This window comes from Diplotaxodon limnothrissa, linkage group LG14 (assembly GCF_057381915.1).
Source record: "Diplotaxodon limnothrissa isolate DT_005_m linkage group LG14, D_limnothrissa_male_GT1.1, whole genome shotgun sequence".
Classification (NCBI taxonomy): domain Eukaryota; kingdom Metazoa; phylum Chordata; class Actinopteri; order Cichliformes; family Cichlidae; genus Diplotaxodon; species Diplotaxodon limnothrissa.
In genome coordinates, this window is record NC_140609.1 from 2,785,943 (window position 1) to 2,812,612 (window position 26,670).

At 40.9% G+C, this 26,670-nt stretch overlaps 1 protein-coding gene across 1 annotated transcript in view; it reads right to left on the reverse strand.

Annotated features, from left to right (window-relative positions):
• The window catches only part of bcas3 (BCAS3 microtubule associated cell migration factor), a 319,817-nt gene continuing 293,147 nt past the window's right edge, over positions 1-26,670 (reverse strand). The window contains exon 24 of the mRNA XM_085371717.1: positions 1-1,435. Coding sequence (XP_085227843.1) covers positions 1,287-1,435 — 149 coding nt within the window. The 3' untranslated portion in view covers positions 1-1,286. The remainder of the gene's footprint in view (positions 1,436-26,670) is intronic.

Sequence of the window (26,670 nt, forward strand, 5' to 3'; positions counted from 1 at the left end):
TTTGTTTTTTTTTTCTTGCATGAACGCAGGGAAAGAAGTCAATGTTTCACAAATCCAACAACAAGAATAATAATGATGTTTTTCTTTTTTTTACTGTCCATTCAGTGTCTGAGAAAGCACATCGGACATGCAGGCAGTCCACATGTAGCACTGCAAATGACATTTCGAGCATTTTCTTGGGAGACGTTAACAGTGCAGTTATTTTCACTTTGAACAAACTGTCAGACAAACTCTTTATTTCTGCAGGCAAAGAAAAAAAACAGGAAAATATAGATTTGAAAGATCTTGAATAGGAAAAAGATTTTGGTCAAAAGTTGTTAATGTACAAAATTCGGCGTGACGACTACACAAGCCTCCGTTACTGCGCTCAATTAAAATTTACTATCTGGAAAGGCGGAGTGGGGAATATATCCAAATGATTTCAGAAACATCTCGATTACACTGTAAACATCTGAATTACTCCAGCAAAGCAGTAATAGTGTCATCTTGTTACTGCACCCTTTGTCAAATATGATTACATGAAAATCAAAGGCATGAAAGGAGCAAATTTAATCTAAAACACTGAGCGGGAGGCAGCGACGCTCTTACACGGGGAGAAGGAGCTCCTGCACGTCGCTGCCTGGAATAAACATTTCCTTTTTTTCCTCTGTCAGCACTCCCGTCTCCTACGCTTCATTCAGACAATGGGCGCACCTAACCTTCAAAAACACACACTGAGAACGACGGCAGCTGAGCGAGCAGCAGGCGACGAAGCAACGAGGTAACGAGCAGGGTTACGCTCTAATGTTGAAAATAGTGGACGTTTCTCCCTGACAGCAGACATATCAAAATATTAAACTGTATTTTATCTGTTCTTTATTTAGCTTCCTTCTAAGCAGCTGCTCAAAACAGCTGCTACCCTTTAAATGAACAAGTTTCCAAAAGTCTGCAATAAACGAGTCCAGGTGTTTCCACCCAGACATGAGCACAATTCGAGGGTAAACAGCAAATCAGTGTTTTTGGAATGATTTGGGAATTAAAATGATCAGATTTGAATTGAGTGGAAATTGGCACAATTTTCAGCAGCTTGAAAATTCAACCCCAGAAATGAATGACCAGTGGCGGCCGCAGCTGATTGGCGAGCAGCCGTCTGAGACGAGAAGAAACGAAACAAAAAACAAAACGCATGCTGACCATAGAAACACAAATCTTTTGATTTGGACTCAATACACCGCATCGGTGCGTGAGTGTACGATGGTGGACGGGCAGGCAGAGCAGGGTGGGACGGATGCCAGCGACGAGGTGTCCTAGGGGAAGTTGGTGGGGAAGAGGCTGAGCGGCTGGCTCTCGTTGGTGGGCAGCGGCGAGCGGTAGCCCTCGAAGTTGCGTGGGATGCTGCCGCTGGTGGAACCTGAGCTGTTGCTGAGGGTCTCGATGCTTCCCTCCCTCTGCAGCTCTGCGGGGACAGTGAGACAGAACGAGAGAACGTAGAGTTAGAGCCAGCAGACAAACTGGCTAATCAATAACTAGACCTTCGTGTGCCGCCTCAGTCTCCTTGTGGTTTATTCAGAACCACCGGAGGTGCAGCCCTCTTTCAGGAATACACCAGCTGAGAATGAGTAAATAAAATCTACCGACAGCATCTCAGAGAAAGTTTTTACTGAAAAATGTCAAGTGACAAGACTTCACTAAGCTGGGCTGAGATGCTGCTCAGGTCCTGAGGAAGAGCGTTCACGCTGCTTCATTTGTGTCCAAGTGAAAACCCTCCTGACGGCATCGCCACACCCCGGCTATAGGACGCTGTTTACTCAAAACGTTGATTGCATTTGCAGTTATGAAGCAACAGGAAAACACCTTTTTAATTCCACCGGTGTATTACAAACATATCGCTTCTTTGCATATTTAATTTTCCCTTTTATGACTGCACAAGCTAAACGGCCCTTATCAATCTTTCTGAATGCTCCCGCCACAGAGCACAGGCTACTGTCGTGGTTCAACTTTAACCTACTGTAGTTCTTGTAGTTGGGCTTCCATCAAGTTTTCATGTTTAATGGGATTATTACCAACATTTCAGGGCAAGCACTGAGAGTTTTCCCTTAAAAGAAAATGTTTTGATAATCTACATCGGGAATTCTCACATTGTTGATGACCAACATGCTAAATGATGGCTGACTGAGGGCTAAATTCACACATCAAACACATTGTGAGTTCGTACCGTGTCTGCTCAGCAGATGGAGGTACTTTGGTTGGTGGTCTATGGATTGTATCATAATATTACAAAATCTACTTCTAATTATTTTCAAAGTATTTTAGCAAGACACAATAACATACACGATCAAGTCTAAACATTAGAGCAGATGTGAGTGTAACAGCACGAAACATTGGACTTTAACAGCTTCACTTTACAGAGTCAAAAAGGGATTTTCAGGCAGCACAGAGGTTCCAGGAGTTTCCCTTCTTATTGCTCCACCGCGATTACTCATGAGACCACTACGAACCTGCTTTTGTGTCAGACAGATGAAATCCACATCTGTGGGAATAACCCACAGTATGAGTGGACATCAGTTATTCTGGGACTCAACTCTCTGGGTGACACAGGGCATATTTCTGACATGTCGCATGGCTGCCCCCCTCCCAGCCCTTCAGCGTCCTTCACTGTGGAATGACCGAGCTACTTTGGTAAAAATCCCTCCATAAGGAACTTATTACTGTTATTAAATGCTGTAAAACATATCCATAGATATGTGGATGGGATGGCGTGCGCAAAAGCGGCAACGCAGTATTAAGACTGCGATGCATGCAGTGTGCAGTGACATCCATCAGGCTTCTAGCTGCGTTTAAGACTGAGTTCAAATTCATAGCGCAGTGACATGAAACCACAGTTTAATGTGTCCCTGTGTCCTGCAGATGTTCAGGAGCTAATGTGGATGCTGTCTTTGTCATGGTGGCTTTGCAGGAAGTGGAAGCTTCTTACTTTAGCTCAGGAAACCTAAGACAAACCGCAACTGTTATTATCCCAGCTAACATGCAATGTGCCACACTGTGGCGAGATCCCAGCCTCTCCCAACCCCTTCCTCTTTAATTTCCCAACGCTGGGCAGAAATGCTGCAGTAATTCCAGGCAGAGATGAGAACTGCTGGTTTACACTGTTCTGGGTTCAGATAACATGGTACTGGTGATTTAATTAGTATCTGGGAAAACGGCGCTGCATTCACCGAGACATCAGCACTGCAGTGCCAATAACACTGAAGTTAAGATTTTAAGATTTTAAGAGGAGAAACTGGTGACGCTGGGATGGTTACATTGATATTGGTTTAAAAGGCCAATCTCCTTTTAATACACACTTTCTGTCTGACACATGAACGCACAATATCGCAGCATACATCACAGTTTACTTTTATTTTTTCACCCTACCAGCATTTCCATAGTTTAATTCTTCCTGTAAATCCAAAAAGCTCTGCTAATTTTATTTTTCCTCCATTCTTTCCACACTGCTGATCAATACTTCCAGGCTCTTACCCTACAGGCTAGCCTCAGTTACCCAGCTGGATCTGTGCTGCAGTGTTATTGAAGGCGATGTAAGCTGCTGAACACCCCAGTAAAGCCCTAAAGGCCTTTTCTAGTGCTGCCTAATCCACCTCATTGTGTGACGCCCACCAGCTATTCAACAAGTCTTAACCCCTCACGCCCCCAACACAATCCCCGAGCGCTCTAACGTCGGGGATCTTTTCCTCTGGGACTGATGTCACAAGGTAAAGTAATATGATTATTTACAAGGTGGTTTTGTCTGATGTGATGTGTAGATAAAGCTGCTCTGGAGTGAGGCCAGTGAAGAAACGGAAACTACCACGAGGTTTGACTGGTATAGGCTTTTAAAGAGTGGCTGATCATAGCGGCTTATCTATAAAAATGTCACTTTCAATGCAAAATATTTGAAAGCGCGCAGCAGATGGGATTCTTGGGTTACAGCAGGATCATCCTGAGAAGAAGAAAGCTCTGAGATAGTAGTTTAACCACTGGAGGTGAGAAAAACTAAATCTTCTTAACCAAGAAAACTCAACTCATGTGGAATCTAAACCACGTAGGCACAAATGATGACTGTAAGGCTCCTGGGACTGAAGCCATGCTCAGGATGACATCGGGGGCCAGTCTTCGAAAGAAAATGTTAACTCAAAACATGGATATGAAAAAGCAGTCAGTAAAGCAGAAGCGTATGCCACAGTTGGGGATAACGTGGAGGTTTTCCAGGCTGGAGTTGGATGAGTGCGGGGATGGGGGTTCTCGGCAGTGTTAAAGGAGGAAAATGTAGTACTTTTTGGAAATTTGTCCTCAACACAATCCGACAGACACATAACAAAACAGCAGCAAGTTAATGCCTCATCAGCCGTACAGAGGGAACGGTCCGAAACCCTCGGCTGTGAACAGGCCTAATCCTCTTACACTCTCACACAAACACATGCAGACTTTCATTTTTATTCACACAGACTAAATCTGCTCTCTCAGCACACAAATATTTTAGCGGTTGTGAAAAGTCCTCACATCTTTTCACACTTGCACATCACTTCCTCTACAAGTTAATGGGATTTTCTAGTTTTTTACTATTTAGCTGGTATTAGTTAAATTTAGCGGATCACCTCTGCTGTTTGGGATAGCAGCTACATCAAGTACAACACACACCTTTATTTTGCTGGTCACCTTTGTATAAGTCTGACTAATCTGCAGGTTTGAAACCCGTCTTTTCAGTTGACCGCTCGTGCTACTTTCCCTGTCAGATGTATTTGAGTACAATGTTGTTATTGCCAGGATACAATTATCTCCATGGAAATTAAACACCATCTGCTGAAATTGGCAAAAAAGATCCAGACTGTGGACTTTGAAGAGTTTACGTTAATCAGTTACCCCAACGTCAAGAACTCTGTAAGTTTTCAGTTTCCCAACATGACCGACTAACACGCGTGTCATTTTCTGCCTTTGTCCGTGCTCTTATGTACTGTGAAGGAGAAATGTCCTCACGAACACAACTGCATGTACAGAGCACTTCCTGAGGCCCCGACTGGCAGTGTGTCAGTGTGTGTCATGTGCCTGTTATGGTGAGATGAGACACACCACTGAGAGGAGGGGATCAAAGAGAATACAAAGGAGCTTTTAATCAGAGGCTCTGTGCCAGCCAGACTGGGTAGAGTCTCATCCATCCTTCTATCCATCCATCCCTCTTTCCCCCTGGGAGGCTGGGATGGGAGCAGTAACCCATAGCCATAGTATACTTATCCTAGCTGATTGTTTTTGTGTTTTAACTTTAATCTCACCATTAGCTGCAGCTGCCTCTGATTAGTGCTCTCACGTCACATTCCAACCCCCAACAGTGTCACACACACACTTATACACATGTGCATATGCTAACTGTGTGAAACCTATGTGAAAATTACTTCACGTCATCATTATGGAGCAAAGTCGGGTTAGTGCTAGCTTGTAATGGTGATTTCATACTGTCAGTGAACAAAAGACTCTTTATTAGGTGCATCTTGCCAGAACTGGCTTGGATTCACTGTTACCTTCAGAAGTGCCTTAATTCATCATGGAATAGATTCAACAAGCTGCTGGAAACATTCCTCACAGATCCCGGCCCATATACACACAATCATCACTGCAGATATGAGGCAGGATGATTTTTGAATGTCCAAACACATTTAAGACTCACCAGACAAGGCAACATTTTTCCAGTTTGGGTGAGCTGTCAATTTCCTGTTCTTAGCAGACAGGAGTGGTACCTGATGTGGTCTTCAACGTGTTGTGCATTCAGAGATGCTCCTCTACATATCTTGGTTGTGACCATTAGTTACTTCAGTTACTACTGCCTCCCCGGCAGCTTGAAGCAGCCTGCTGGCCATCCTCCGCTGACCTCGGTGCATTCTCTCACAGAAGCAGTGATTCTACTCTCTGTACCTTCTCTGTGCACTTTCACCTCCACACACTTTTTATGTTCATGTGAAGGCTCAGCCACAAGTGCTGTTATAAAACAAATCATCTATGAGATCCTTCTAAACTGAGTGTCCCTAATACACGTTTATTAACCACACAATAATGCAGAGCACCTGTTTTGTGTCCTATGCCGAGGAAACACCACATTTATAAGTTTGGATTCAATTAGTTTATTTTAGGAGCAACAATTTAGGAATTGTTGCTACAAATAATTCACACTGGACAGACGCATTTTCCAAAATCTAATGCTTCTAGGTCTTACTACAAGCATTTCATAGCAAACGCAACTACCTTTAAATTATTTTTCCATCAGAGAAAAGCGAGAATGTTCCAAACCTTGTTGTTATTTATCCTACCCATAAATAAAACCACCTTAATTATGTGGCGATGAGTGTGACCTTACATGGAGCTGCCCTTATCCCCATCGGCAGAGCGTAGGGGCTCGACCCTGAAACAGGCACTGGCGCTGGGCGCAGTCTACTTCTGTGCTTTAATTTTTTAGAGTGACCAAAAAATGTTCTATCAAGCAAATTCTTTCAGTCTCCAGAACAACACAATGTGAAGATAAACGCAAACGCCATCAGGCCTTTGGAAACGGCTACAGGGGTCAGAATATTCAGAATCAGACGCCCACGTTCATCATCTATAGTACTGGCATATCATAGCACACTGACAGTATATGTGAAAATGCGACTAATAATAATGAGCTGCACATATAAAAACATTTAAAATCCCTGTATGAATCCTTGCTGTGCACGATCCTTAGAAAGCTGTCCAGTTGGAAGACTGAACCCACATTAGTGGGAAAGCTCATTAAAATCTACCGGAGATCATCCTGATGCGCTGTGAAAAGCCGGGCTTAACACACGTTCCCGTGTAAAGGACATCACACATTAATGCGGCTGGAGACACACATGCCACGTACAGTATATCAGCAGAGATGGCATGTGCAGCTGAAGCCACGTGCTGCCTGGATCAAGCGCAGTGAATTTATTTTTATGTATACTGGCCAGTTGGTGTAAAAACAGGTTAATGCTGCAGGCCTGGATTCATACACCTACATCTCTCCTGACTAATTACAGAGGCAAAAAGATGCTTAAAATACATTTAACAGCACACTAACAGTGTCCAGCTCGCATGTTACCAAGCTGTCCTCTGAGAACGGACGACGGCCACATGCTCAAACTCCGCGGGATAAACCGCAGCCCCATCAATCATGATACTCAACAGGTAGTGTGATTAAGAAGCAAATGCAAAGGAAAGTGATTCATGGGGCTAATTCAGGCCTTTGAGCAGAGACTTTCTCTCCGTCTTCTCTGACCCAGCAGCTCCATATATGCAGCTAACCACAAGTTTCCCAGCAGCTGCTCATTAGGGTGTGTTATAAGGAGTGCCAACAACAGTCAGGGACACTCCTGACACTCTATGTGGGCCGCTTTGAATTAGGGCTCTAATGAAAACCTAGTGGTGACCCAGCCTTTGACTAGCTACTTACCCAGAGCAGACCGACAGCCGCCACGCCACTGGACACTGGATGGAAATGCTTTTATAGGCCGGCTGCTGCACTTAGATATGGATCAAAACACAGCAAACAGACCCAGACTGGTCTCTCAAGTGAGTAATGTAACAGCAGTATGCCCAGCACGCAGTTAGTTGCGCTGAACTAAACTGCAGGTTAAAACACATTTGTATTTTCTGAATTTAATGACATATATGTGGCTTGGGGAAAATTATGACATGCTACAAAGTTTCTTATTTTCTCCACAGTTCGGGTTCTTCGAATCTGAATCAGCTCTTTGAATCGGTCGAGTTTAGTACCAGCATTTCTTGATGAAGCAACATATTTGATCCATGGTGTTTGAGGTAATTCCACACACAGAGGGTTGCCTTCAGCGATAAATAACTAAATATGTTTCTGACCTGTTCCACTCCAGCTCCAGCTCATTAAGACACCAAGACTTTAAGGTGCCCTGTTGTATATGGCACCAAGATAAATCACCAGGTTAGCTTCACATCCTTGTTAGTGGGAGCGATCCTGGATCAGATTTGCTTCGGCACATTCTCCAGTAACGTTTTACAAATTAATGATGTGCCACTTTTTGGGCGAGTGTGAGCAGATACTGAAGCTCCTCACATGCTTCGCTGTTTGTTTGGCCATGACACGCTGGGCATTGTCAGTTAGGTTTACACATACGCACGGCGAACATGAGTATGAGAAGGGGCTGTTATTTGCTTCATCTGCCCGCTGGTGCACACAATCACAGAATACAAATATAATGTGCTGATAAATAATAACCAAATCAGATGCTCACTGAAAGATCTATTGGGTATTAAAATGATGCATTATATTCCTTTCTTATCCTTGATCATCATCAACAGAACATCAACTAAGAAAATGTATTTTGTGAAAAAAGCTGTTCATCCCTCCAGAAGCGTTCGGTCATCTGTCTCGCACGTGAAGACGTTTGTGGAAATTGTCATTTCTGTGCATTTTAAAAACCACCCAAGCCTCACGTAGGCACTTTAATCTAACAGTAGCTACATCGACAGCAAGCACATTCAAAGAGTTCTACTTGTGTAAGCACTTCATAAGCAAACTGCCTATGGTAAGGAACAGATCGTCCACTGTAGCCCGCTGAAATATCCCAACGTGAACACGCAGACATAGTTGCACACATATGGTTTGACAAGCTTGTTGGGAGACCTCTGTCAGTGGTTTTGGACAGGAGGGCTGGTCTCAGCTGAAAGAGGTAGCCGGTGTTGGTGCCCACTGAGAAAACTGACAGACAGCACATTGTCAAGAGGCTGTCGCTTATCATCACATCAAATATGTGAGCATGCCAAAATAAGAGACAGATAAAGCTGTACACTGTGTGTGTGTCTGCATGTGTGGTGGGGGACCAGTTCAGAGTCGTAATGGGGCTGGAGTTGATCCCAGCTGTCACAGGGCGAGACAATTATAAGATCCATAGTTATACATAGTTATACTTTATTCCTATTATTGTTACATTTACTGTATTTGTGTCTTTTCTTGCTATAGCTCCAGTTTCCATTTAGAATTAATGACATACTTACTGCATCACTATTCAGGATTGCATTTTTGTAATACAAAGAAATAAATCAAAGCATTCAGCACGCATCCCGAAACAGTTTTCAGCTTCACAACTAAAAATATTCCTTAACCCTTTAAAACTACCATAGAACCAAGTCCGCCAGAGCTTACTTTATATTTTTACATGTTGTGGAGCCATTTTTGAGAGCACTTCAAGTTGCTATACATCAATACAACCATTACAGCCAAAATTTTTATAATATGTATGCATTAAGTGCATAGTAACTACATAAATTGCAAAAAAGTGCAATAAACTACAAAAAAATTGAAAATCGTTTTTGTTTTGTTTTTTACATATATTTCTACTTGGAGAAATTTAAGAGGCTTATCCCTCAAATCTTTAAATACAAAAAAGTTGCAAAAAATAGTTTACAACAACAGGAAATTTATTTTGAGTGTCTTCATAGTTTTATTTTGGAGATACACCAATTTTTATATACTGCAGGAAAAACGAAAAACAATCCTATGATGCAAATTTGCAAAGAAAACAGCAGGTGCATCAAAATAAACTATTTTAAGCTGTGCAATTCGAGTTCTAAGCATCACAGAAACTATTCAGAAAAGTCAAACATGACCAGTATAGGCTTTTAAGGCCTACAAGTAAAAAACGACATTTTCCGTGAAAATGATGTCACTTCCGGTTTTGGGCAGGTAATGGCGGACATGCGATCGTTCGCGCTGACGTCTGTTTCACTGTGGGAAGTGTTACGAACAGCTGATCAGATCGGCAAAGCGTGTTTCTGGAATATTATGTTTTTGTTCCTGCAAGCGCTTTTTATGCAATTTTTGCAAAGCTTTATGTGGAAGGAAACCGTGACCGAGGACAAGCTGATGGCATCAGATGTAAGTACAACTCCTCCGGTTTCATATGCAAAAAAAATTATTGCGCTAGCTTACGCGGTTCCCGTTCTACAGGGATTTAAAAATAGTTACACAACACGGAGCGTGCTGCTCTGACCGGCTTTTAACTGTTAAAGTAGATCCTACCTCTAAGTATCAAACACAACTAGCTAAAATCTGTATGTTTAACTTGTTCTGTATATATAGTTCTACATATGTGGATGCTGTTCATTAGAATCATACCCATGGCTTCCTCGGTTGGGTCAAATATGCTGTGAGTAAACGAAGAAACTGTAAATTGTATTTCCTCCTCCTCATCACATGCTCAAACTACCAGGGAGTCTTCTTCAAGATTCTCGGAACAACATTGTGCATCAGTCACAACAGAATCACTTTCTGTTTTAATAAAATGTCAGCGCTATCCTGCTTCTGTCTAAACGGAACCACTGCAGTATTACGGACATTTAACACACCTTTATGCAAACCCACACACAGACAAACACCCAGGTCTCTGCAATGCTTTCTCAACAAGTGTGAAACCAGAAGAGCAGCAAATGAAAGCAAACTCATGTAAAACTACAAAGCCAGTAAGAGGAACAAGGTTCCATCAGGCATAACACCAGTGCAGTACCAGTACTTATGTACAGGTTGGCACTGAGAGACAAACATACTGTGCAAACACAGACACACAGTCAGCACAGGGTCAGCAGGCTGAGTTCAGCCGGTCTGTATAAAGGTGCACGGGTCACTGACAGGCAGCTGAGACACAAAGACAGGCTTCCATTGCATGTGCTGTTCCCTCTATGTGTTTAAATCTTTCACTTATGAGTTTTAACACACAGAAAGATCAACTTTGGGTAGAAAAGGGTCAGCTTTTAACTGAGGATTTCACCTCTAAGAATTATGGTTTCCTTTAACTGTTTTTATGTAAGGCACTTTGGCTGCCTTTGAACAAGAGCACGTAGGTCAGGACAGCAAAAGTCTGCATCCTAGCAGGATGCACGCTCACGAATGTGCAGAAAAATGACGTGCTGCGAGTGGTGCAGTCAAATACTTGACAACCAGTTCTATGTGTCATATACTAATTCTGCTTTGCAGGTATCAATTCCATGACTTAAGAACAAAAGGTATATTTTGCTTTTGATGTGTATAACACACTGACACATTTCCACTGTATTACACTTTAATCCTCAGACTTCCTTTAATTATTACCTTTTAAATTCTATACCTGCTGATATTTTGTTCTTATTTGTATTTAAGGTGAAGTGGTGTTGAGCTGCTGAGGGGACCTCCCCAAGGGAGTAATAAAGTTCTATTGTATTCTATTCTACAAATAGATTTTAAGTGAAATAAAAGGAACTGCACAAAAGAGCAGGTGATGTGTGTGGAAGAGTATTCACACACACAAAAACTAATTTAAAAATGCTAATTCTCTTCATTTGTTTACACCAGCAAGTCCTGCCCAATTAAAATTCTGTAAATTTTAAGGTCTTATTTTTAACAGTAAATATGTAAATATGGGAAATTTTAAAAACCACCTTTTAGTCATTCTAGTTTAGTTGTTGTTACTGCTCTTTAAATATCATATAGGTTTATAGAAACCTGCTTTTCAAGGATTATTAACTTTAAATATCAAACTAATGCAAAACACAGTCTGACCAAAAACCCTGAAACATTTCGACCTTTACTACATCCCAGCGACAAAGACATTTATTATGGACAAGAACAACAAAAACAAGCTCCTGACAGAGACTTGGGATGTTTAAAACGCAGATGAAAATTTGTTTTCCTTAACTTAGTATTATGAGGTAAATGTAACAGCGACAGCTCTTGAGTCATTAAGCCACTGACAGGCAAAAGCAGACTAACTGACATAAGACATATTTCCATTGTGTGAGGAATGCAAAGAGGCAGAATGAAAAGTCAGACGTGCATTTACTCGATGGACACAGTTCTGGTTTTTGAGAGTGTTTGAAAGCAATAAAGGGTTGGAGTTATTTCTGCTTGTCCAATAGGAATTCATAATTTCCTAAAAGTAGTCCCTGTAATCAGGATAAATCAAGGATGGTTTTAAAATGTTATAACATAGAAAGAAAAAACTGGCATTTAGAGGCTCGGAAAAAGAAGAGCAAACCATGTTGTGCAAGCTTCCTCTCAAATTACTGTCAGTTCGTAACAGAAGATTATTGCACTCATCATTGGGATCATTTTGGCTCATTTCCCAATTACTGAAATAGACATCCTCGTATTGCTTTTGTTTGCATTTAAGTGACATCGAGTAGAAGAGAGAGATAACATTATCTCTATAGCATCAGCATGAATCAGATGCTTTTCATACTTAAGCTCTAATTTTTTTTAATATGGCGTAATCATGGACGGGCTTTCATCTGGGACAAGTGGCTGCACAGATCCTCAATACACACAGAAAGCCAGTCGTCTGCATTAGTATAGACAGAACATGATATCAGTGCATCATTTCTTTCTCTGGCTGCGTTCGAGTCGGTCAGTCCTTCCCTCCTCTCATGGAGAAATGGGTGTTTTCAAAAGCCTCTGAGGGGTGGAAGTCTGTAAAAGGTGCTAATGTGTAGAAGCTGTCTCATCCTGTTTCACATTGTCAGTGTCAGTAAGGAGGTTATTTCCTTGCATTACAAAGCCATTAATGCACTTAGAAGAACAGAATAATGTTGGGAATCATTGGAGTTAGTGCTTCATAAAGTGCTGAATGTTTTACGTGTTAGCCATTTCAGATTAATATTTATTAAATAATCTTCATACAAAGCAAATAAGTGTTTGAAAGATATGAAACGTGGACAGGCAGGTCTCGTAAGCAGAATGGATCCAGGTCGATTTTGTCTTTTTCTTTTCAGCCTGCACTCATGGAAGATTGTAGTGGTTGCTAACAACAATAATAATAATAACAAGCCCACAATGTCCAAAAGAACAGTGGTGTAAGATGGTGAGATTCAAAGAAGCGCTCACAGTGGACAACAGCACAAAACAGAAACAGTCCATGTCAATCCATCCCTTTAATTCCTGACTCGGGGTTTACAGCAGTTCTCGGAGCAGGAGACTGAAGAGGGAAGTTTAGTCCAGTTTTTCGTCCTTGAATTTACTCGAGGATGAACTCGCTCGCTAAAAGAGGCTCTTTGTTAACACGTTTAAGCCAGTACTCCAACATCACCACCCGATCCTAAACAGAAGTGGTGGACGCTCCCATTATTGAACTGGTGGGCAGTTTCCAGGATTTGAGCTCAAGGGAAATCCAAATCGTCAGAATCCAACATCTGAGGAAATGGCAGTCGAGCAAACGATGCTGTCAAGGACTGATAGGCTGGCAACAGGCTACGTCCTGATGCCAGACCACGCCACTTCTGTTTGAAGAATTGTGATTAGGTGATTTAAGGACTAAATGCTATACTAGTACTTGTATAGTGCTTTTCTACTCTGAGCACTCCAAAGGCTTTTTACTACAAACCTCATTCTCCGCGTCACACACACGGCACAGGCTTGCACAGCTGCACTGATGTCCTTAATACTGGTCTACTGAACACATATGAGCAGAAATGGTTATTAAATTTCCTGAACATGAGTGAGAAATGTAAAACTGAATGTTTCAGTAGATTTGTATGCCTTCAGTTAGTCTTCAACAAGTCTTCTAACTATTAAAAGGGTTTATAGGACGTGCAGTTGTTGGTATCAGCTGAACTATCCAGTGATTTCTGTAGCTCCCCTCTGGGGCCTGTGTGAACTCTGCAATCCAATGCCTTAGTTAGGACCTTAACTTCTATATGCTACCATAACACAATTTGATTCAGCTGTAAGTATACACCAACCAAACAAACAGCTTATATGCAAACTTTCACTCGGGATTTAGGACTCATCATAGCGCAGAAACAGCACCGGTGAAGGCTACTAACGATCTTCTCATGGCCTCTGATAGTGAACTCATCCCTGTACTTATCTTGCTTTACTACTGCTATCACATTTTACATCGGAGACTGGAGTACACTGTTGAGATTAAATGAAATGTGCTACATTGCTTTATAACATATTTATCTCATACAATGTAATCTATGTAAACATACAGTCTTCCTCCACAAGGCCTTCCATGAGCCTCTTTGATGGGACAGATCATTTCACGTTACTTGAGTTTCCCTTGTGCAATATTATAAAACACTGCATACATTTCCACTGCTATGCAGATGATACTCAGTTATATTTATCTACAAAGCCAGATGACACAAATCAGGTTGTTAAACTACAGGCGTGTTTTAAAGATATAAAGTCTGGATACCTGTGCTCTCGTGTAAATTCCATTTTCTTTTATCAGCACAAAGTCAAAAATATCCTGTCTCGATATGATGCTGAAAAACTAGTTCCTGCATTTGTTTCTTTTAGGCTTGACAAACTGTAACTTTGTATCAACAGCTGTCTGGAAAATCTTCCGTTGATTTAAAATGCCACAGTGAGAGTGCTGACAGGAGCTACGAAGAAAGAGCATATTTCTCCTACATTAACTTCTCTTCATTGATACGTGTGATTTCTAGAGTTTCTTGAAGTAGAACGGGAGTCAGAGTTTGTATTCAACCTCTGCATATGCTCAGCTAGTTATTCTTTTCTCTTAAAATGCTGTAACTGGAATAAGAGTCAGACTGTACTGGTTGTTTTCATTATCATATATCAATCACTAAATAATATGTAACTACTGTACAAATACAAATGCAATCATTTACTCGTTTATTGCAGGGACATTTTTATTAGGTAGAAGTCAGTTTATTGTTTGCTCTTTTTCTAAGATTTTTCCAAGATTACAACATATACACAAGCGCAGAGTGACACTGACACACACAGACACGTACACAGTTACATTCACACACTAAAAAAGAAGCACATTTTGAAAACAACCTTTTCTGTTTCTGTAAAGTTATTTTGTCAGTTTTCAACATTTCCCTCTGTTCTCTCTGCATTTATGCAAACAGACGTGTCCACAGTTGGACATTTTGTTGACAGGAAATTCCCGTGTTCGAAGAAGCCGCCCTCGTTTGGCTTAGCTTAGCCGCTTCTCCATTATGTATCCTATCACTTATTCATGCCACCATATTTTATTAATGAACACACAAATACATACCTATATGCAGACTCATGTGAGGAGAGATTGCACGTGTCGACATGAAATTGAGGATTACGGGATCCCTGCAGAACGTATGCATAGGTCTGTGTTGAGTGCATGAGTTACAAAAACATCACCTGATCTGTATACTAGCAGACTTTGCAAGTATTTGCAAAAATCTGATATTTTTCATGATGTGCTATAAGGATGAATATGATGCGATCTGCTGGGTCATACATGTAATATAATATTTAAAAAAAACAACATAATTTCTAAAGTGTGTTTTGTTTAAAAATATTTTTAATTTTACACCAGGGAGGAAGCTTACATCGTTTAAAGATTCAAAAATGTTTTCACATCTCAAAATCCTGAAGTAGTTTACATAATGAGCCCTGTAGCTTCCAACAATCTTAAGAAGTCCAACAAAGTGTTTTCCACATGGAATAAAATCTGCTTCTGACACGCCCCTCAGAAGTGGCCTTCCTGAGCTCACAAGGACTCCGTCTTTGATGGTTAATCAAAGGAAGCAGATAAATGAAGTCATTCCACAAACCTATAAATGGTGCACAAAAGTATTTATGTGTAGAAGTAAAGAAATCTTGAGCGTAATCTTTGTATCCATCCTGCTTTTACAACTCTTCACACCTCAGTTGGTTTCAAACACAGATTTAAGTGTCAGTGTGAAGAGAGAAGATCTCAGGTGCTGTCAGACAATCCAGTATACACAGAAGCACTAAGGCTTCTTTTAACAGTGAAAAGCTGGAAGCTTATGTTTTCTCACTCGTTCAGCGCTGATGCATCAGGATACAGTGAGAAATGGGGTCGTCTTGAAGTGAAGAACCATGAAGTCATAACCATTCATAGACTGAACGTGGATTACAACAATTTCAAGTTCACTTAATGCTCCGATTCACATGAACCACAGGTTTTTGTGCTATAATTAAAACATATAACATATCATCAGCAGGTTAATAATGTAGTCCCCTGATGTGTCAGCGGTACACAAAGTATGATAACCTCAGCCCACGTCTGGTATCTTTACCCCAAATTTCAAACTGCTTCAGTATCATGCGAGCAGAGTCGCTAGTATCAGCTGGAGTGACAGTTTGGAGAAAATGGCCTGCGTGCAGTTTGAGTGACGGGTCACGGATCACGGCGAGTTCACTGCTCGAGTCAGCAGAGCGACAGACGCTGCTGCGACAACAAGTATTTCGCTGCGTGCTGCTGCCGCCGCCAACGGTGGTGGAGCAGATTGGGTGAAGTGGATGGCCTTTAGCCACGAGTCCATTTTTGCACAAAGTGTTTCCCCGCTCCTCTTGTTGTCTGACCAACCCAAAACAGACACGGGAGCAGGGCTTTAAAAAGCGCTTCCCACCACTCTAACCATCTTCCTCTTTCTCGCCCTAATTCTCTCACTCACTATGCTCTCCCTCGCCCTCTTTTTCTGTGAGCCCTCACAGCCCTGTGTGTGTGTGTGTCTGTGTGTGTGTGTGTGTGTGTGTCTGTGTGTGTGTGTCTGTGTGTGTGTGTGTGTGTGTGTCTGTGTGTGTGTGTGTGTGTGTGTCTGTGTGTGTGTGTGTGTGTGTGTCTGTGTGTGTGTGTGTGCGTGTCTCCCCAGAGCGAGCTGTTAAGTGCAGTCTCCCAAAAACTCCACAAAAGCCCATTTGCAGTCCACACAACATATACACAAGCGCAGAGTGACACTGACACACACAGACACATATATACACACAGTTACATTCACACACTGAGTATCTCACACATGCAGACACACATACATGCACACTTTTCACACTTCCCTCTGGGCAAACAAGGCAGAGTGGCAGAAACGAGGCTGGGACAAATGATACAATGATATCCAGGCCTGACTTGTCAGTAGAGTTGAGAGAGAGGATGAGGAGGATGAAGAGGAGGAGGGGCAGGCAGTGGTAGCTCTGAATACAGGAATTATTCTTCAGCGTCTCACTGTGTCGACACACATTACGCTCAAACTTTGGCCTGGCAATGTGGAGAGGGAGGGAGAGAGAGAGGTGGGTGAAGCGCTGAGGGGCAGCTATAATGACCACACTCTGCTTTCACACTCTCCGTCTCTTCTCTCAGCACCGTACTCTCTGGCCTTAGCCTCACATTCCCTTTTCTGTTCTTCCACTTGGTCCCTGACATCTTTTCCCCCCTCTCTTCCTCGCTGCGTTTGTTCCTTCGGTCTGTCACGGCAGGGCTGAGTAGCTTTCAGGGAGAGAGTGCACTCATTTGCTCTCTCTCTCTCTCTGCTGCTTTCTTCTCTCTCTTTGGTTAAAGCGAGGGGACAACTTGGCCCTCTGGGCATGTCACAAAATCATTAACTAATAGTTTTGAGTTAGTCAAGTATCCAAATGGTGCGTGTGGTCCGTGACGTATTGAGACTGCATTCACAGCTTGTCATGCACCACAGACGCAAGCTGCCTTTAGATCGAAGCGTCCAGAAAGCCGGTAACTAAAGACTGGCCATGTTTCAGTCAGACTTTACTAGGTGGTCAGGGTAACATTTTGAGTAGGGATGTCTGATTCATGATTTATTCAGCCAGCCCTCTGGACAGATTGAGAAAGACTTCGAGTTCATGACAAATCACACTGGCATGTTGAAAACCTAAACTATTATGTTCGACTCGTTTGAGGAAACCAAAAGCAGACACGTTCAGCCCTCCGATGCTTTTTCCTGTACTTCTGCTGACCAGTGCTTCTCACTGATGTCCCATGCAATTATGTCTATCGGTTGTTGTCAGACCACAGCCAGTCAGTGAGCTTATGATGGAGCTGAAGCCGAGTTCATATAAACCCTCTGTGAGAGCAAGTATGTGCGGGTCCAGAAGAAATCAGTAATTAAACATGCTTGTTTAAAAACATGTTTAAAAAACAAACTTCAAACATGCACCAGATCCATCCTGCTATACCTTTGGATAACTGATTAAAGGAAAAACATGGGAGATTTCAGGGCGAGGTGTTAGGCAGCACTCTCAATCACCAGCAACAAAATAACCAACGAAGAAAAGATTTACTTTCATATCAAATCAAATCAAAATTTATTTATATAGCACATATTAAAAACAACAGTGTTGACCATAGTGCTTCACAGTCAATAAAAACACGAGACAGTTAAAACAAACAATAGAAGAGGACAACAAACAATAGGTAACAACGCAACAAGCTAAAACAGCCAACTAGACAGAATCAAAAGCCAAAGTAAAAAAATAAGTTTTAAGACGTAATTTAAAAGACTGGATAGACTCGGCAGTGCGAATATGAACGAGGAGGTTATTCCAGAGTCTGGGTGCCACGGATGCATATGATACACTGAAAATCCAGGAAAGAGCTGTGTTCTTTAGATTTGCTGTTTTTAGGCATTTTTACATCCATATTCATGGGTCTTCATCTGTGACTGATGATACAGGTAAACTCTGTCTCCTAAAGTTACAAGCATTTAATTTAAAAAGGATTTTTTATGGCAGTATAATATTTAAACACAAGTACGACTCTCATCTTTAAAAATGATACAAATAAATTTGGCTTTTACTGGAATAATTATGGAAGAAGCCTTTGTTCACTGCACTCTCAAAAGCAGAGGACAGCAAACACGTGCCTGAGGTAATACAAACATAAAAAGGTGTTTCCTGTTAATGAGGGTGAAAAATGAGTTTGGGTTTGATTGTTTAAGGACATCTCTTCACTTCCTAAACAGCACATCTGCACGACTGCCTTCAAGACTCTGATCAGCCCATGTGAAAACCATGAGTGACAGGACAGATCCACGCAAAGTTTCAATAACTGACCGAACAGCACAAAAATCCAGAGGAACAAGTTGTTCTGGTTTCACCTGCAGGAGCTGCTTCCAAACTGTGGCTCATGGCGATACAGTTAATTCTCTTAGTTTGACAAATAGGTCTTTAATAAAAAAGGCATTAAAAATGTAAAGATGCTGAAATGCACTTCTTTTGTGATCACTGTGAGATAACCTGATGGCTCTTTGTGCTTTGTTGCTATCAGAAAGTGCCACAAAAACCTTAATCCACCCGGAAAGGCTGGTTTTAAAATATTCATTTTGCAATTTTGCTATTTTAATATGTGGTGTAGTTGTGCTATATATTTAATGCTTAGCTGATGGGAGCCAGAAATACTTTATTTACTATATTTACCCCCAAACCAAAAATTGCGTAGTCCTGCCTTGATAGCGCAGTCATATCAAAGAGAAAGTACACCCTCATTCATTTTTAAGGTTTTAAATGTCAGAAATAATTAAAAAAATCTTCTGCTCCTTATTAGGTCTCACAATTCATTCTCTACAGCTTATCCTTATCAGGGCCGTGGGGGGCTGGAGTCTATCCCAGCTACTATAGGGGGGGAGGCGGGGTACATCCTGGACAGGTCTGATGCAGGGCTAACACAGACAGACGCACAACTATTCGCACTCACGCCTATGGGCAATTTAAAATGACCAATTAACCTAACTGCACTAACACAAACACGTGGAGAACATGCAAACTCCAGAAAGGCTCCGGCCAGGTGGTGGAGTCGAACTCTGGACCCTCTGAGACATCAGAGCTAACGACCGACGATCAATTAAAAAAACACAACATGTTATGCTTTGTCATTTGTTATTTATGTGAAAAAAAGAAATGGACTCTGGTGTACTGATTTCCAAATAGAGTTGATTAACTGATCATCAACAAATGTGCAAGCAAAGGCTTTTGCAGTTTGGACATCTAGAGCATTGAAGACATCACCAATGATCTTAGAGAGATCTGTAGTTTCCAGTTAACCTATGAAGGTTATAAGGCCCTATCCAAAAAGCTCTATTTGATTTTAACTTGAGAAAAATCATTCACAAGTGGCAAACTCTGACAGATTGAAGTGTACCAGGAGAGGACGTCTTCTCTCTAACAAGAACAAGGCAGCACAGCTTAGGTTTGCAAAGATGGATCCAACCAAAACACAAGATTTCTTTAACAATGTCCTTCGAACGGACGAGGCCGAAGTGAAGATGCCTGGCCACAATGCACTGCACAGCACAAACGTCTCATTTCAACTGCACTTGGAACAAAATCTAGAACAAAACGTCTGGAAAACAAAAGAATCAAAGTGTTGCAAAGTCCAGTGTATCTTTGTTTTTGTTAAATAAATAATGTCACGTGCTATCATGTGTTATGTGAGTCATCTCATTTTAGGACCTGACAATGATCAGATAATTTTTTCACTATGCCTCTGCATGAAACAAATCTGAAAAAGGTATATCCATGAATAACACTGATGCATCACGAAGCACTATGTGAAACTACTTTTTGTGTGGAATCTTTGGTAATGACTGAAACAAAAGCTAGCATTAAATATCTAGTCAGAATCAAAGCCTTGTTTTCTACCCACTGTGACTGGATTTCATTCTAACATAGTTGCTCATGTACAAGATTCTTTGGGAAAAACAAAACATTTCTCAAAAAAAGTACACGTTGCTCAGCACCACTGATGCTTAGACGAGAATTTTCACATTACCAATAAACAAATTTAGACCAAATATAACTGATATATCTGTGACAAGGCGGGCATGATGGTACTAGAAGCCGAAGCAGATTATGGTCAAAGCTTGCTTGCATGTTGCTCTCGTTGGCGTGTGTGTTACTGTATGGTTATTTATGTATGTTTAGTACTGAAGCCAGCAGACGTCTGGACTGATTGATAGGAAAAGAAGGACCTCCGAGCCTGAGCAACCCGCAAATCCTCCACTCATTCCTGTATATTGTTGTTCTTATGATGGGTATCAGTGTACTAAAACAAGGCTGAATAGCAAAGAAACCAGTCAGTCGGCAGGATAATAACATGGCTTTGTGTGAAAGGAGTACGCAGCCAATTCAAATACAGGATGTATTGTGCGACCATTAAATCACACAGCTGTCTGAACAGGCGTGCAGTTTAGTTTCCATGTTTCCGTAATAGCCCAATTAATGAGGTTTTCTATTGAATGATTTATATATAATTGCAAAAAGAGGCTATTCATTTTTACACAAAAAAATTATTTCAAAAGATTAACCTATTTTTTTTCCTGTGCAGCTTGTTTGCATGACTTCAAGCTTGAAGAGCAGACACAGATCAGATACTTTGTCTCCAAGTCATGTCATTCACAGTCGGAACAAACCTGCTCGGTGCGTATGAACTTTGGTGACGTCACACTAAAATTTACAACTTAAGCGCTCCTTTGTCATCTCAACCTGCCATTTTCACTTCCAGTAGTGTCTTCTAAGTTTTCCCTGAATGTGTCTGATAATCTGAAAACGTGTTCCTTTTAACTGTGACAATATTATTCTATGTTGGAATTATAGTCCCAGAATTATTTTGAATTTGCTGGAGTGTTTGCATTATTTTTCACACAACCTCTAAATATAGTGCTGTCAACACTGGTTTTACTTATAAGCAAACGTTTTTGTTTTGCTGTGCTTGTAGGTTTTTTGCTTTTTTTTTTACTTTTTATTTTATTTATTTGAACAACTCACCTGTCCATTACGCATACAGTTTCTTCAGAATAACAGAATATAAAGAGAGTCACAAACTCAAGACAGTGAAATTAGAAAGAAAAAGGAACAAACAAATATATATATGTATAAAAATATAAATACATATAGAATAATAATTAGAAAAATAAGATAAAGTAAAACAAAAGAAAAAAAAGGAACCATGCCTGTGGTGTCAAACATTTCCATCGTTCATTTCACTTCTTTTTTTTTTTTTTTTTTGTATGCCCATCTTCATTCAGTTCAGTCTTTTTTTTCCTGTGCTTGTAGGTTTACTTTCAAAGACACTATCACGTCTACATAAAGGCATGCATTCCCAAAATAAGATCACAGCAGACTTAGATTTTAGCTGCTAAGTGGCTATCATATGTGATATAAAGCCCTTGGAGGTCACACTGACCTCAGAACAGGTCCTAATTAATAGTAAAAGCATTATATTTTTTTTGAACCACTCCACCGCTAACCACTGCTCCGCCACAGAGCCACGGCACAACGGTTAGTGCTGTTGCCTCATAGGAAGCCGGCTCTTGGTTCAAAGCCTGCCCGGGGCCTTTCTGTGTGGAGTTTGCATCAAATATGAAGCAGATAATACAATAAAGCAGTGTATAAATGTACTCGTAAGTGCTTTGAGTGGTCAGTACAACTAGCAAAATACTGTATAAATAACAGTGCACTGGGGGTTTATTTTTTTCCCTAAGAAGGTGGGTGTCATGGTGAGTGTGAGGTTATGTGTGAACCTGGTTGGCAAAGCCTTGATTGTCCCTGTGTATAGACTTGAATGTTGGTATATTGCACACAGCAATTCTAGTTTAAAACCAATAATTATGCAGCTGTCAGTTCACTGTATCACTACGAAGTAATTTCCCATTTAAAGGAAGCTCCAGTCTGCTGGGGCATGACAATGACAATAATGAGAGAAACTAGCATGCTAACGAGATAACGTGGTGAATATAAAGCTAAACAGGCAATAATCCCCTCTGAAAGAAGTCTGGTTTTATTCAAAACACTACATCTGAATGAGAAGCTCCAACTTTGGATTGTGCAAAAGTATCTGCAACTGCAATAGAGGCGAGACCCATATAAAAGATATCTGAAGAGTAGCAACACTCTTGCATAACGATTTGCAGCTGCCATCTCGAGTCCAGGCTGTCAAAAGTGCCGTTGTTTGAGCGCAGAATTTTTTAAAAAGCTACTTTCATGTCAGTAGCTTCTGGGAAGCTGTATGACTCTTTCCCTGCACAGACCTTCTGTTGGGGAACAGCTCATCATTTAAACTGCAGAGATGACAGCAGCAGTTTTCTCATCGTTACACAGAGGTACACTTTAACCAGGAGACATTTTTCTCAGTGTTTTGAAGACAAGATCCAAATCTGAAAATGTAACAGAAAAATAATGGGCCCATCAACCAATTATTGCCCACAGGGACTAATAACCAAAGCAATTATGCTGCTTTAGAAATGAGTAAGAGTAATGAGTAATGTATTACATTTTTCCAGTCAAGGGCCCAACACCAGTTAGATGCATACAGGAGATTACAGGCTCTTGGCAGTTGCCAGTGGCATTAGAACAAGAAAGCATTATATTTGATAGGTTATTGTAATATACAGTGCACATTCATCAAATGGTCCAAATGGAAAAAGAGCATGCTATTAAAGTGCAATGCTGTCTAGTGTAATATTGATTAGTAAATGGGGTGAGAGAGATAAGCAGCAAGGTGCCATCTCTTTAAGATAGTTACAAGTGCTAAAACAAACATGCTCCCATATGTTCCAGCAAACATACACACAGTTCCTTTGTTAGAGAGGAAACCCTCAATCTTCACCGAGTAAATACATCAACAGACATTTCCTACTTCAAACTTTCTTTATCTTTTAGAGATTTTTTCAAACACATACAAAGCAGCGCATGAGCCAATGTTTTCTCTGAAGTGATAACATCAGAGGTTCAGTGGAACTCTCCCAAAGCCTACATACAGTGTGTCACCCAGCCAGAGGCCTACAGTCGACGCTCCAACCAGCAAATTGCCAATTATTAAGTCAGGGTGACTGTTTGGATCACTGCCTGCAAGTTCATAAATAATAACATTTTTAGAGGTACAGCAGGCCAGTCACCTGGACAGAGTCACATGGGACACACACACACACACGTGCAAAAACATATAGAATGCACACATGTGTACATGCAAATTCAAGTAATTGCAAACATGTGCATACACTACAGAGAAAATTATAGACTGTTTTCCTGCTAATGCATGTATGTGAAGAGTATATAACTATAAAAAAAGTAAAGGCACACACTAACCTATTGTATATACATTTAGTATACACATACGCACACACAAGAGTACATTCGCACATACCGCTTAAAAATGAACATGTGGAAAGGGTAGTTAAAATTCATGCATACACTAACACCCAACCATTTACACAGAAACACACACACACACACACATAAGGAAGTGCACTCAGCCTTTTTGTGTTGATAAGGCTCCCCTAAATATTTGTGTTGAGTCGGGCTTTGAAAGAGCCAGCTGGGTTCTGGGCTGTTCAGACACTTTTGCTATTATTATCATTATTATTATCATTATTATTATTATTGTTGTTATTATTGTTACTCCCAGTTTCTTTGAGCTGGGCTCCAACAAACAGGGTTACATTTGACCTGCAGGGTGTGGGTGGTCCCCTGGACCCTTCCCTCATCAATCAAACAGGGTGAACTCAACACACAGTCTGTAGCAAAGTAACATGAAAAACAAATAATGTTCAATGATATTTGGCTATTGGTTACACCACTCTGTGCTATGATGATTATGTGAGTCATAAAGACTTAGTGCTCTATCTTGTGCTCATCACTCAGAGAACGTCTTGACATCAGATCAGGTATCAGATAAACAAAGCTGGACATCAAGCATTATATGAATTTTAATTGACAGAAAATGATGCTAAAACTGAATGTACTTTTATGAAGTGACTGTAAACAGGCTGTCATGAAGCCTTGTAAGTATGTAGATGGTGATAAAGTTTGAAAATTGATGTGGTTTGTTGAAGTACAATGTTTCAATTCAATTGAATTGTAAAGAGCATCAGTTCAGGCTGAGTTTCAGAATCAGAGCATTCTTCAGAATAATATACTTTCTTTAAAGCCTGTTAGCAGTTATTGCAAGTGTTTGGTCAAGTAATCATTGCTGCCCCTGGATTGGGAATCAATATAATAAAACTATTAACCTGCATTGATTCAAAATATGTTGCATGTATTGGCAACATTCTGTCGATTTGCCCAAACAGAGCAGAGACAGAGCACTATATGTACACGTGGCTTTTATTTCTACATACAGCATTCTGTATTTGAACTATTTTGTTCTTATCAAAACTGCTAGTACTGAGCCTGAAATACCCATCCACCACAGACACGATGAAAGCAAAAATGTAATCACAGCAGTTCATGTTGTTTTATGTACGTTTTACGGCCCCATATTAAACGAAGTAATAAAACGATGGCCCAGAAGCAAGTCACAGCTCCAAATTTGAAATGCTAACCTTTATTTAGCTCTAGTCAAAGGCTGTTTACCATGACACCTCACTGATTCAACTCATTATGGGACTGTTTTGATCTCCTGCTGTAAACATGGAACTGGGATCTCTTTCCTTGGAAAACTCTGATGCACAGCAAGTGACACAACAGCTACGAGCACTGGACACCAACGATGGAGACGAGATGAAAATACTCCACCACTTAAAAATATTGTGTACCGCATAATAACATGATGTGAGCAAATGAACACAACATGTGCCATTGTTCCTGCTCTCAGCTGAGATACACCAGGTTGTGTTTAGCAGTAGTCCACTGTCCATATGGCTTCAATGGAATTTATGTTGGGCAGGCACCAATAAGACAAATCTAATTAGCAACATTATATCATTGGAGCCAAATCTAATTTCAGTCCCAGTGTGTTTTAGTCGTCAGTGACTCTCTCCCCTCCTCTTCTTCATCTTCTCTTCTCTCTCTCCCTCTGTCCATCCGTCCATCTCTCTGTGTGAGTGTCACCTGCCCTCTGAGCTGGCGACGCTGGGTCTCGGCATTAGCGTGAGAGCCCTATTACACTGACTGGAGGCTTTGTTTTCCCTGTGAATCTGCGAAAGTGTATGTGTGTGTTTGTGTGTGTGTGTTCTCGAGAAGAATGTCAGAGAGATGGTGATTTGTTACATCAGCAAGCATTCCAGCCCTGAGACCCTCTGAGTGTGTGTGTGTGTGTGTGTGTGTGTGTGTGTGTGTGTGTGTGTGTGTGTGTGTGAGGAGACATGCAGAAAGGAAACACCATCGTTTGTGGCCGTACACCAATCCAAATATGCTTCAGTAGATTATCAGGGAGCAAACAGTTTTCAAAGACGGGAACAAAACTGTAATAAATATCAGTGGGAAGCATAAATAATAACACATAATGTGTTGACTGGTTGTGCATACAGGATAGAAAAGTTTGTAAAAATTTCACTCAGCAATTGTGCAGAAACATGTGCCACACGTGCAGGTGAGGTGAGAGTGTGTTTGCACTCATGTTCAAGGTCTATGTTAGCCACTCGGTGTCTAAGCACTGGGGCCACAGGTCCCAAGTAAATGGATTCTCTGTGCAAGATACCATCTGCTGCTGCTCATCTAACCCTCAGACTGACACACATGCACGTGCACCCCCCCACACACACTATAGACACACAAGAGACATGGACAGGCACAGGACTCAGATCTTCTAAATCAGGGCTAAGAGCGCTTTTTAACATTTCTTGAAACAATATCACAAAGAATGAAGAAAGGCGGTCTCACTATAGTGAGCTCGTCTCGAATTAATATATGATCATTGAGAAGTTCTGGTGTCAGGCACACATATAGGTGAGTATACCTGCTGTTTGTTTTGTTTTAAATTATACTCGGGAATAATATTCATGCAGCTGATATGGAATCTGACTTCTACAGTCTGTACAGGCAAAATAAAACTAAATTCACCTTCTTGTCTGATTATTGTGAACTTTCCCAACAAAAGAACATTAGACAATATTCATGAGTTACTTTAAACAATGGAAACAATTAAAAGAATTTACATTCTAAAATTACATTTTAGTTACAAT